This window comes from Drosophila santomea, chromosome X, assembly GCF_016746245.2.
Source record: "Drosophila santomea strain STO CAGO 1482 chromosome X, Prin_Dsan_1.1, whole genome shotgun sequence".
Taxonomy (NCBI): domain Eukaryota; kingdom Metazoa; phylum Arthropoda; class Insecta; order Diptera; family Drosophilidae; genus Drosophila; species Drosophila santomea.
In genome coordinates, this window is record NC_053021.2 from 3928814 (window position 1) to 3940564 (window position 11751).

At 41.2% G+C, this 11751-nt stretch overlaps 1 protein-coding gene across 1 annotated transcript; it reads left to right on the forward strand.

Annotated features, from left to right (window-relative positions):
* The first annotated feature begins 8289 nt into the window (after nt 1-8289).
* On the forward strand, nt 8290-8944 carry LOC120455835. Its single transcript, XM_039642305.2, has 2 exons — nt 8290-8635; nt 8749-8944. The coding sequence occupies exons 1-2, from the start codon at nt 8423-8425 to the stop codon at nt 8881-8883; spliced, it is 348 nt and encodes a 115-aa protein (XP_039498239.1). The 5' UTR covers nt 8290-8422; the 3' UTR covers nt 8884-8944.
* The last annotated feature ends 2807 nt before the right edge of the window (nt 8945-11751 follow it).

Consider the following 11751-nt stretch of genomic DNA (forward strand, 5'->3'; position numbering starts at 1 on the left):
GCACAAAACCAAACAACGTACTCAAAACTGTCAACAACAACAACAAGAACAACAACAACGAGGACGAGGACAAGGACAACAACTAAAGACATCTGTGCGAATGAATGTTTCCTTGGGGCTTCTAAGCCGCCAACGACCGCAGAGAGCGCCATTATAAAGCTCCAAAATGGAGCGGCGTGTTTTAAGCACTGGCAAAAATATCTGTAGGTTTCTAGCTGAAGAGCTAACAAATCATTGCTAACTTAGCTCAGCAATGAAGGAATATCTATATCAATAATAGCTGAAATCACCATTTAATGTGTAAAATAAGTAAGCCCATCCTTTTCTCAGTGTACAAAAGTTGGCGGGGGATGGCTCAAATTTATGTCGCACTTGCGACGCTTTATCTCCGCGGCGAGAGACAAAAAAAAAGCGAGAGAGTACATAAATTTTTAATGCAAATTTCCTTTCTATAATTGTTCATACTTGGACACATTTGCATTTATTAAGCCCGAGTCTAAGGAGCCACGCCCACCGCCTAACGCCCACCGCTGGTGGGCCACTTAGTTTGCGTTTATTGTACATTTTTTATGGGGCATACACCCCCTGCGCAGGGGGAGGGAGGGGGGGGGGGGGGGGGAGATATTGCTATTTTGTTAAATTATGTTGAGCATTTTTATGGCAAGATTTGTTTTTTATGGCATCGAGAGTTGCGCTTCCGCAGCCGCACTTCTGGCACTCTGCTTTTTTTTTTTGGTTTTTTTTTTTCACTCTTAGTGCTTATTTTTATTGTATTACGAAGAGCACGCGGGTGGTTTAAGCAGATTGTTACTTGATTTGATAAAAAAGTGAAAGATCTCTGATATATATTGTTGAAATATAAGTGCAACGCTTGGACAAAGAACCAAAAGCGACCAAATAATATTTATTTGCTTTGTGGTTCAGAACTGTGCAATCCACCCTCGCCGATTTACATTTGTCACACATACCGAAAGCTCTGTTTTGACGGCATTTCATTTAATATAATAAAATGAAATGCAAACGCAAACGCAAACGACAGACATCTGGTGAAGAGCAGAGTAGAAGGCTCTGGGTGGATAAATGGTGGGTTATGTTAAAAAAAAAAAAAAACACCAGAACTTTGGGATAAAGAAAGCTTGGCTTTATAAATGCAAGCCAATAAAAAATTGTGGGTCAATTGAAGTTGCAAACATCTGTATATCAAAGCAACTTATAAAGCAATGCTGCAATGGAGTTATTTCAAATAACTTGGATCTTTTTTTGCCTGTGTAGCGATGTTGCGGAAATGACACTGAAGTGAGGAACCAAAATCAGCGCCACTTTTCTGTTATTAGAAGTTGTAAAAAGAACAAATAGCAATTCGGAAAACGAACTGGGGGCGTGACAGCTCAAATAGACCCCGAACAATTGGCAATAGGAAATAAAAGGGGGTAGGGAAAAGCGGCGGCAAAGGCAATGGAAAATCTGGGGAAAATCATTTGAAAAGGGCGAAGACAATAAGAAGGCACTGCGATGACAGCAGAATGTTTGACAGGCGCAACATGTGATGGACGTGCCCGAAAAAGAATGTATTCAATATATACATTTGTATATTTATATATTTATATATTTATATGCATATGCCCATATAACCATATACCCATATAGACCGACATTCGATATGCTGACAGGTCCCGGCATCAAATTATCAAATTATTCAACTGTCAAACACGTCGCGGCTGCCATCAGCCAAGAGCCAAGAGCCAAACTGAACTGCAGCCAATTTGAATTAATTAAACTGTAGCGTAAACATATTTGATGTAATTAGCCCAACAAATTACAAATTACAACGCCAACGCATAAATAACCCATCGATACAACGCAGCAAAGCAATGAATATATATATGTATATATATTTATGCATGGGTTGGATTTGCTAAAAATTGAATAAGAATAACTAAACATATAAATACCAATTTGCAAAAGGTTGAAAGGTTGAGCTAGACGGCACATAAATTAAGTGCGGACCGCCTTTCCGCAGCGGAGGAACATGATTTGTGGCATGCAACTTTGTGGCATGCAACCTACCAGGCGCTGTCCTTGTGCCCCGCCCCGCCCCTCCCCTCCCCTTCCCCTTCCACCCGCTGGCTTAGTTCTATAATATCGAGCAACATATGTTGGCAATAACGTGCACCACGGGCCCATCCATTCGGCGGAATGGGCACGAGTCCAGCCTTGAACCCCCTCTATTATTGCATAAAGTTTTACTTTTATCAGCTTGCACTGCTCGCTCGCACGCAGAAATGGAAGGAAAAAGAACTTGACTACAAAAAAAATATATATATATGTATATATAAAAACAATCTGCAAAGAAGCAGCGTAAAGTTCTTAACCGAAAGTACTGGACCAAAAAAATCAATGGCCAATGCGAATGTGGCTCAGAGGAGCACAACAAACTTACACCACTTGCGCAGCTTGTGCCTTGTTTTCCAGCTATTTTGGCCACGTTTCTTTGGAAAAGTTTTCACCGGCCAGTGTGGCCAGAGCTGAAGTTTTTCGGGTTAAGCGACCCTTGTGTGACCAAGCATCTAAAGTGTTTACCAAACTTCGATCCGTGACGTTGGTAGATCGACTGGATAGAAATAAATTGACCAGCTCCCAGTAAATTCGACTAATCAAAGTCTTTGGCTTGCGCCTGGCCTGCACTGAGAAAAATAAAATGAAATAATGTAATAATCTGTAACATACAAAATGGGTGAAATCTAACAACATTGACCTTCCCAATGCTTTAATTACACTGTTATTTAGGTTGTGCGCCCAGTTAAACTTGCTCAGCATTCAGCTTTTGTACCCAGTGTTTGTGCCACTGGCCAATCCACATCTTTTCATTTTGCAGCTCTTGTCACGCGGCTTTCGGTGGCTTATGGCCAACTGATTCTGTGATTCTGCTGGCTCTTTGTCCTGCTTTTCCGCCGGCAATGGCAATGGTAATCGGCGGGATCAGGACTCCTTCACAGCAGGCGTTCTCCTAAGCTCCAGCAACTTCTTCTTTTATTTTCCTCCGCTCGCAGCCACAAAGAAAAACTTTACACAAAGATTATTTAGTTACAAGCGCTGTTCCTGTGTGTTTGTGTGTATAAAAAAATAAAAAGAATAAAATATCAACAGCAAGTTGGGATTTTAGCTCGGGGGGCAGGAGCCACAATTCATGTGATACCCCTGCCATTAGCCAGATGAAATGACAGTCGCGATCCTGCAGTCTGGACTCTGAAGATAAGGGAGTAACGACAACGACAATATAATCTACATATAATATTTATAAAATCAAAGATACATTTTAATTTTAAGCGCGTGTTTTTCTTAGTTTCCCAAGTACTTTGCTGCCGTTTATTATTCAGCCACGTCATTGGTGCATTGGTGTCAAAGTGCAAGCTGAATTGTTCATTGCCCTCTTTTGCGCCATTCATTGCCATGCACGACGTACCCCCTTTGAAAACAAAAAAAAAAAGTGCAAACCAGAGACTCTGACACTGAAGACATTTCACAATTTGTATGACATTCGCAATGACACACTTGGCAAGAACTGGAAAAAAAAAAATAGAAAAAAAATAAAACCATACTAAGGGGGAGCTCTGCGATGAGATGCGAGTCAATTGCACATGGGTTTTCTATTCAGAGCGATTGTGCTGACGTTTCTTCAATGGCCTGAAATGAATGCCGGGTATCGAGATGCCCCCAAAAAAACGCCATAGGAAAAGAGCTGAAAACTCAAACGCAAACTAAAACTGAAATCCCTGAAACAAAAGGCCAAATGCGCTCACTTTCCGTTGGCCTGTGATGCGGCATCTGCTTATGACCAAGTTTTACAGACTTCTATTCCTGTTCCTATTCCTATTGCTATTCCTATATCTATTCCTATTCCGATATGAAGTCATAGTCCGTGCACGAGTCCGATGTCATTGTTACAGCCAACTGGCGGACAAGTGACTCTGGCTTTTTTTCGCACCAACTTCTATGGGTAATGATATCCAAGGGGACACTTGTTCTGTGTTTCCCTTACGCTCACAGGGCGTATACTTAATATGCACTCGCTTGCAGCTGGCAGCTTGCAGAGAAGCACAACTTGTGCTTGTGGTTAAATCAACGAGCATTTAACTTGTATTTATATTTATATTTTATTGCATATTTGTTTTATTCGGATTTGTAGTTTCTTAAAGCAGCCAGCCAGGCAAAGGGTATATCTTTCGTGGGTTTCAGCCATTTCAGCCATTTACTCCCTTTACTTTTTATGTATTTCCCTGATTTTTTCATTGTTTTGCCGCTTTCCCTTTGTTTTTGCCCTTTCAGCTTTCTTTCGCACGATTTGTTTTGCTGCTGCTGCTGCTGATGCTGATGCAGCTGCTTTGACGCTTGGTCCGCTCAATTGGCTGCAAGTGCAATATTTTGATTTACAATTGTCTCGCAGGAAGGGCAGCAGCAGCACGCTGATTTTTCAGGATCTTAATTGTGTGATTTTTCTGTATTTTCACGAATACTTTCTTCGAGTGCAGAGATAGTACTACGTCTCACATTTGTATGCATTGCGGGCAGGACACAAACCGAAACTAATTTCCATTGTGCAAATAATTTGCGACCAGACATAATTTTTCTGCAGTTGCGGGTGAACATGTTGCTGCTGTTGCTGCAACTGCAATTTCTGCTGCAGCTGCTGCAGCTGCTGCTGCTGCTTGCGAGTCCCAAAGGGTTGCCAGATTGGCCGACTTTTGCCGGGGATTCCCACTGTTTGCCCATGCACAATGCATACAAATTGCATTACAATCATGCAGGGCAAACATGGAAATATATATATGTACATACATATATATAAAATAAGTAAAGAGCGACAAAAATCCGAATGGAAGAAATGCTTGAAATCGTTCACAGAAAACGAACAAAGCATGGCAAATATTTATATACAAATATCTTTAGCTCTTAGCCCAAACAACAGACGAGTGAAAGAGGCGGCAGGTCGATACGTGTATGCAGCTGGAACGTAAAAATGCAAAATTTTAAATGTAATTTGGAAAATTGCTGAACAAAAAAAGAAAAAGGGATGGCATGGCAAGCCAAAAAACAAAGTGTCCGGTCTGCGAATCGAGTCACATCACGTCCTTGATTCCCACAGAGAAGTATTCGCATTAATTGGCAGCTCTCACTCTCAGTCAAAAGTATCTTTGCATCTGGAAATGCAAGCCCAAACTTGAGCACACTGGGTATGATGTTTCAGGCTTAAGCTACAGCTGCCTGATATATGATATTTTGTATTTAATACTTTCTAATTCATACATTTCCATGACTTGTTTAAACGTGATTTCCAAAGGCATCATGGCATGGGCTGGCCAATTCAGGGAACTCAGGGAAAAGTTTCCCTTCTCTGCTTTCTCTGCAAACATATTTTTTAATTTTCGTCTTTTTGAGTGACAAGAAAGGAAATACTTTATTGTTTGCATTTATAATTTATACGATATATCTTCTGCTGATCTTTTTTGGCTACGTCTTCGTTCGTTGTCCTTTGAGGCGCTTGTCATTTCATTTCATTACATCGCATTGTTGTCCCTTTTGGCTTTTGTGCTTTTCTCAAATATTTACATGTACCTTTTTTTTTTCCTTCATCTCCTCTCATTTCTTCATCTCCTCGAAGGACTTCACCTCGTCGCCCCAGCTCTGCTCTGCTCTGATGTTCACGCTCCTCGAGGATATTTTCCCCGCAGGAAAATCGCCTGCTGCGTCAGTTTTCCGAATGCCTGCTGGGCTGTAATGGCAATTATTAATTGCTATGTAAATAACTTGAAGTCAATTTCAATGGGAATTGTGTTGGCGCGCAATCCAAACGAGCCAATTTGCAGGCTCATTTCAATGCCTTCCGCCATTCAAGGATATCCATGGCAATAAGTCATTCACTTATGACCAATTAGTTCGAACATTAATTCATGGCATTCTCAGACTTTGATTTTCATATTCTACCTTTTTTGCAAATGATATTTAATATTCTACATAACATATTGTTTTAGATCTTGTCTATTTTATGTGTATTTCACACACATTTTCCTGGCCCAAAGAGTCAAATGGTTGGGTATCGGATTTTGGCCAGAAAACTGGGACCATATAAGCCGAACTTCGAAAACCAAAGAGCTGCACATGGAGTGCAGTCGTATGAGGGAGTATTTTAGTTATTCCAAGTGAAGGCAAACATAATGCGCATAATGCCAGCAGTGGTTGGCAAAAATGCTGCCATTTAAATGCTGGGCAACATTTGTCAAGCCTTCGCTCGTTCTGTCTCTTTTCGCTGAACTATTGCCATCTCTCTCTCCTTCTGTGTGTGTGTGTGTGTGTGTGTGTGTAAAACTATAGCCATCTCTATATTTTGGGTCGGTGAGGTACTGTTGTTGCGACACTTTTGTGAGGCGAGCTGCTTGTAAATCTCTTTTTAATTGCATTTAACCGCAAACAAATTCCAAAACCCGGCAACACTGAAGTCGCAGCAGTAGTATGTAGTAGTAGTAGTAGTAGTAGCAGTAGCAGTAGCAGTAGCAGTAGTGGTAGTGGAACATTCCAACCACCCACTGCTTGCTTGGCAATCCCGCTTGGCCGAAAACCGGGCTGAAACTAAAAACCGCAAGTGGCAGACGAAACTAGAATGCAGGACACATGCACAATGAAAGGCCAGTTGAGTGGGCGTCAAGGGAGGGGGGCTGTGCCGCCCGAACATGGCCGCACAAATTGTTTAAACATATACCAACCCAAATACAATCCGAATCGAAAAGGCGCCTAGGCAGGCAGCCGAGGCAGCAGAAAAGCAGTCACAGTCACAGTCAATTATACAAATTGCATTTGTGTTGCTCTCTTGCAGGACCGCATTTGCATACTACCCAACACACAGGACCTCCCCCTACCCCCCTTTTCCACACCCCCATTGGCCCCCTTTTGGATTTAGCCACACGTCGCATGTTGGCCACGAAAAAGTCAACCAAAGCTGCAGCTAGCCCATGCAGTAAGCCCGTTTTAAGCGGATTTCAAGCGGCCAAAATAGGTCCAATTTAATCGGCATTATGCGAAAACAAATATTCCACATTTATATATTACTCGCTTTGTGGGTTAAAGATGCAATAAGATTACATTTTAATTGTACTAAATGCTACTTCAAATCTGTATCCGAGGTGCACTCCAGCTTCCTCAGTTGGATCCTTCAGTGGATCAGGCGGTATTTGAGGAGCCCAACACAGGAATACATCCACGGGAACACACTACATTATTGTAGCGGAAGACAGCGGCTGAGCAGGAGCCAACAATTAGTGTTGACAGACATTGCACTCTGCCAAAGTCCCCGGGGCAATTTAAAGGCTTGTTCTACACACACACGCATACGCACACATGCACAGCTGACACACATACAGCCAAACACGACCGCCCAATCCATGTACTCGCATATAATTTGAGTTCTCTCCGTGTCGTGTCAAACTGCTGCGAAATTTATGTTTAGTATTACAGTGGGTATTACGACAAGTGCGACAGCAAAGGCTGATTAAGTAGCCAGCGTAAGTGGAGAACTCCCATGCCCCTTTTTCTACTGAAAAATTACCATTTATGACCTTTTTTTGTTTTTAATCGCGGGTACAACAAGCTGGAACGGCGGGTGCTAACTCAAAACAACGTCTCCTTGCCACTTGCCATGTTGTCCTAGTTGCACTCCAGCTGCACCTTTCCAGCCGGTTCCCTCAGTTGGATCCTTCAGTGGATCCCTAAGTTTTTTTTTTAGAAGAACGAGTTGCTGCAACCTGCTGCACTTGATTGAACACGTCCAGTCTGAAGTTGCCCATGAGGTTGCGCCCAAGCTGCTCCAGCGCCTCGTCGTTTGGACTCAGTGCTCGGCCAGCCTGTATCATCCGCTCCAGCTGATCCTCCAGGACGAGCAGCTCCGTCATCCGCTTGAACTCACGGGACTTCTTCCACAGCGACGCCAGGTTGACGATCAAGTAGATGAGGGCTGCGACCACGGGGCCGGACAAGAAAATCATCATCTGAATCATATTGAAAATTTGCCAACTTCGTCTTTTCAGGAATTTATTTAAAACTATTTTTCAGAAGCTGCCGACTTGACTGTGCATAGACGACTGAAATGAGTAACTTTCTGTGACATCCAATGACAGAAGAAGGAAAGGGAATCATGGCCTACTAGGTAAGATATTGTTATGACTACAGATACCCAAAGCACAGTCTACTAGGTATGATACATTTTAGAATTACACATTTGAGTCCAATCAATTTCTCAGCAAGCGTGGAAGCTAGTGTCACGTAGTAGCCGCAAGTTACAAGCTAAAAAAGACTATTTAAAAGTACTATTGAAAGCTGTTATAAGGGGAACAAGTTTTAATTTGCCTTCAGAAAAACAGAATTGTAGAATTCAATGGGGAAGCACTACATTCGCGTCAATTACGGTTTTCAGCAGAATAAGCAGCCGGAGGAGCTGCTGACTTTCGAGGAGATTCTCAGCCTGAGCAATGCCTCGCCGAAGATTCTGAAGCAAACCATCAAGATTTTGGCTAGGCAGCGTTTTAAGATCAATCCAAACAAAATGAAAAACGGGCTACAATACTTGGCGATCGCCCAGGACAAAGAAGTGAGCAAAGTAGTGGACATTGTTAGGCATATCATTGCCTTAGATTCACATCTTGGGTCCAAATCTTTTTAGTATTAAACAAGCCAGTGAAACGCTTCCTCCTTCTTTCACAGGTGCAAAACGGCGCTGAGAGTGTGAAGGGCATGTCCTTCGAGGAGCTGGTCGTTCGCACGGGAGTGCATCCTTTGCACCTGGAACGCAGCCTGTACAAAATCGCCTTGCTGAGCGACAACTCTTTTTTTGGTTGAATAGATTAAATGCCAAACATTTATTTAAACTTTAAATGGATTAGATGTTCAATAACTAACACATGGCAAATAAAGCAGTTGGCGTTCTGTTTTTCATACTAAGAAATAATCTGCTTGGTATTATGTAAAACTTGTTACTTGGCTCGTATTTTAGCCCTTTAAATAGATGTTTTCCCAAGGGTCAGGTTAAGTTTCATAAGCAGTTAACCTCGCTGTCGCTTTGTGTTATACCCAATAAAGTTCGCATACCCCGCTTTAGTTTCATCCAAGGTATCTCTTTTATTTTGTATCTTTTGTTAGCCCAGCCCAGTTCATCTTTTAATTAATTCACAAGCAGCGTAAAAGTTTTGTAGCCACTTTGGGCCTAGACCACCAGCAGTTTTTCCGCCCTCTCCCCCTTATCCTCCTCCAAAAAAATATATATATATATATGTATAAAGAAAAAAAAAGAAAGGGGATTGCGAAAAAAAGGCAGGAAGCACTTGCAACACAACGCAAGAAAACTTTTCTTATACAAAATTATGGAAAACTTTTATTTCCATGCATAACACACATACGCCCTGTTGGCCGTGTGCGTGCGTCTGTGTGTGTGTTTGTCTGCGTGTGTGTGCGTGTTTATTGCTTTACTTTTTGCACTCTTAAATAAAACTTGCATGCATGAGTGTGCGTGGGTGTCTGCGCACATTTATTTATTTAGTTTCGCTGCCTCTCGTCGCAAGTTTTTTATACATACATACATACGTACCCGCATATAAATTTGTATTTTGTATCTTGCCCCTTTTCCCCCCCTTTTTTTTTGGGCATAAAATTGGCACATCAAGCAGCGGCAAATTTAAGTTGCAAGTGTAAACAGTAAAAGGGATGGCAAGGGGCGTGGCAAAGCTGTCACATCAGCAATTGCCCATGGGCATCCAAGACAAGCAGCAACAGTAGCAGCAGCAGCATCAGCACAGTGATTTATAAATTTTTAACTTTTATTCTGCGGCCATAAGCGCGGCCAACTTGACTTTATGGCCGAAGCAGGCCAAATAAAACTTCAGCTGTAGGAAATAATGGGTGACGAAGATGATGATGGCCATGTGATCATCTTCACGGGCAGTTTTTGTCCTTTTTTTCTTTTTTTTCGAGTTTTTCGAGTTTTTGGAACGTGCCAATGGGCTGGCCGGGCAATTTCCGACTTTTATGCGACTGCTAATGACACAATTTGGTGGCGCTGAAGGAAGATGCGTGATAGCGTGGCGACATGTGACACGCACGCAAAACAATTAACTGTTAACACTCACTCACACACACAGACAGATATGCTCACCAGAGAACTGCAAAAGTGGCTTTTTTTGCCACTCTAATCACACTCAACAACCTTTTGGCTCTAAGTGTCATGGTGCTTCCTCTGTTGATCAACCATCGTAGTTGTTGCATTCTCTGACCACATCTCCGAGCCAATATTCAAAACCATCATAAAAAATTACAAAAAATGTGAAAAAAATTTAATTTTTTTTTGAAAACACTGTTTGATTGGAAATTTAATAGGTAGGACATTCCATATTCGGACCAATATTTCGAATGTTCTGATGAAAATAATGATATTAATAGTCGCAGATGGATTAGGCGACCTTTTCAGCCAGAATGTGTGACCTTTTGGCCACTCTGATTTCATCGAATCGAAAATTTTACAAAATTTTAAACAACACGAAATATACATTTCTTTTTTATATATTATATTATTATATATATTATTATATTATTTAGTTAAGCGTCCCTCTCCATTTCCCCCCAGGTACTCACCCCTTTCCACGTCAGAGCTTACAGCTCGTTGGAGCTCCTGGAAAATAGCTAGCTCAGGCACTTCCTCCAGTAGTTCGAAATCACATTGTTGATATCCTCTGCTGCCACATAAAATCACTGCACCACTCACTCACAATTAGTATTTTTTTAAAAAATATCGCAAAAGTTGTTTGCTTACGTAGAACTTTTGAGAAGCGCAGAGAAGGGCACCTATATTTTGGTATTATTTAGTATTATTTAGTATTAAGTATTTAGTATTATTTAGTATTTAGTATTTAGTACTTAGTATTATTTAGTATTTAGTACTTAGTATTATTTAGTATTTAGTACTTAGTATTATTTAGTATTTAGTACTTAGTATTATTTAGTATTTGGTACTTAGTATTATTTAGTATTATTCATTATTTCCATTTAATGTAACGTAATACTTTCAGCTATCTTACTTATAATTTTATAATTTCACTTTGAATGCCAGCTAGAACAATAGAAATAGAATATGTGTTATTTAAGTGTAAATATTATTTAATAATATATAAGATCACCCGGGAGTTTGTTATTGCTGCAAATAGAGTGTCAACAAACACTCGGGTGCTGAAATACTTTTTACGTTTACGCTAATCCGCGATGACCGCTTCACTTCACTTCATTTCGCTTGTTGCGTTTTTATTGCACAGCCGCACACAGCGAGAAAAAAGTTGGCAAATATATAACACAACTTCTGAATTGAATTTCTAATATTCCTTAAATATTACATGTCATGCTTAAATTTTCCATTTCCAGAGATATGCTTTAGATGTAGCTAAATGTATCGATTGCACTTTAAATGATGCAACTTTATACATCAGCAATTTGCTTCTTTTCTAGTGCATACACTTGCAATTACGCTGGGTGTACAGCTGGATTTTCCAATGACCCCTGAACCCGACGCCGCGCTCTTTCGCACACTCTCTACCCTTCTCTTTCGCTTTCTGTTCGGCCGGCTCAGTCAGCGTCTAAGTATGCTGCTTCCGTTTCCGTCGCCGTTGCCATTATATGAAGAAGTGTGGGTGTGTGTGCAAAAAGGACTTTCGTTAGTGGGCATGG

What these genes read in the sequence shown, in the direction of transcription:
- LOC120455835 (XM_039642305.2), top strand. Translation starts at nt 8,423, where the DNA reads ATGGGGAAGCACTACATTCGCGTCAATTACGGTTTTCAGCAGAATAAG. An exon ending in CGATCGCCCAGGACAAAGAA is followed by an intron (nt 8,636 to 8,748) that starts GTGAGCAAAGTA and finishes CTTCTTTCACAG; the next exon opens with GTGCAAAACGGCGCTGAGAG.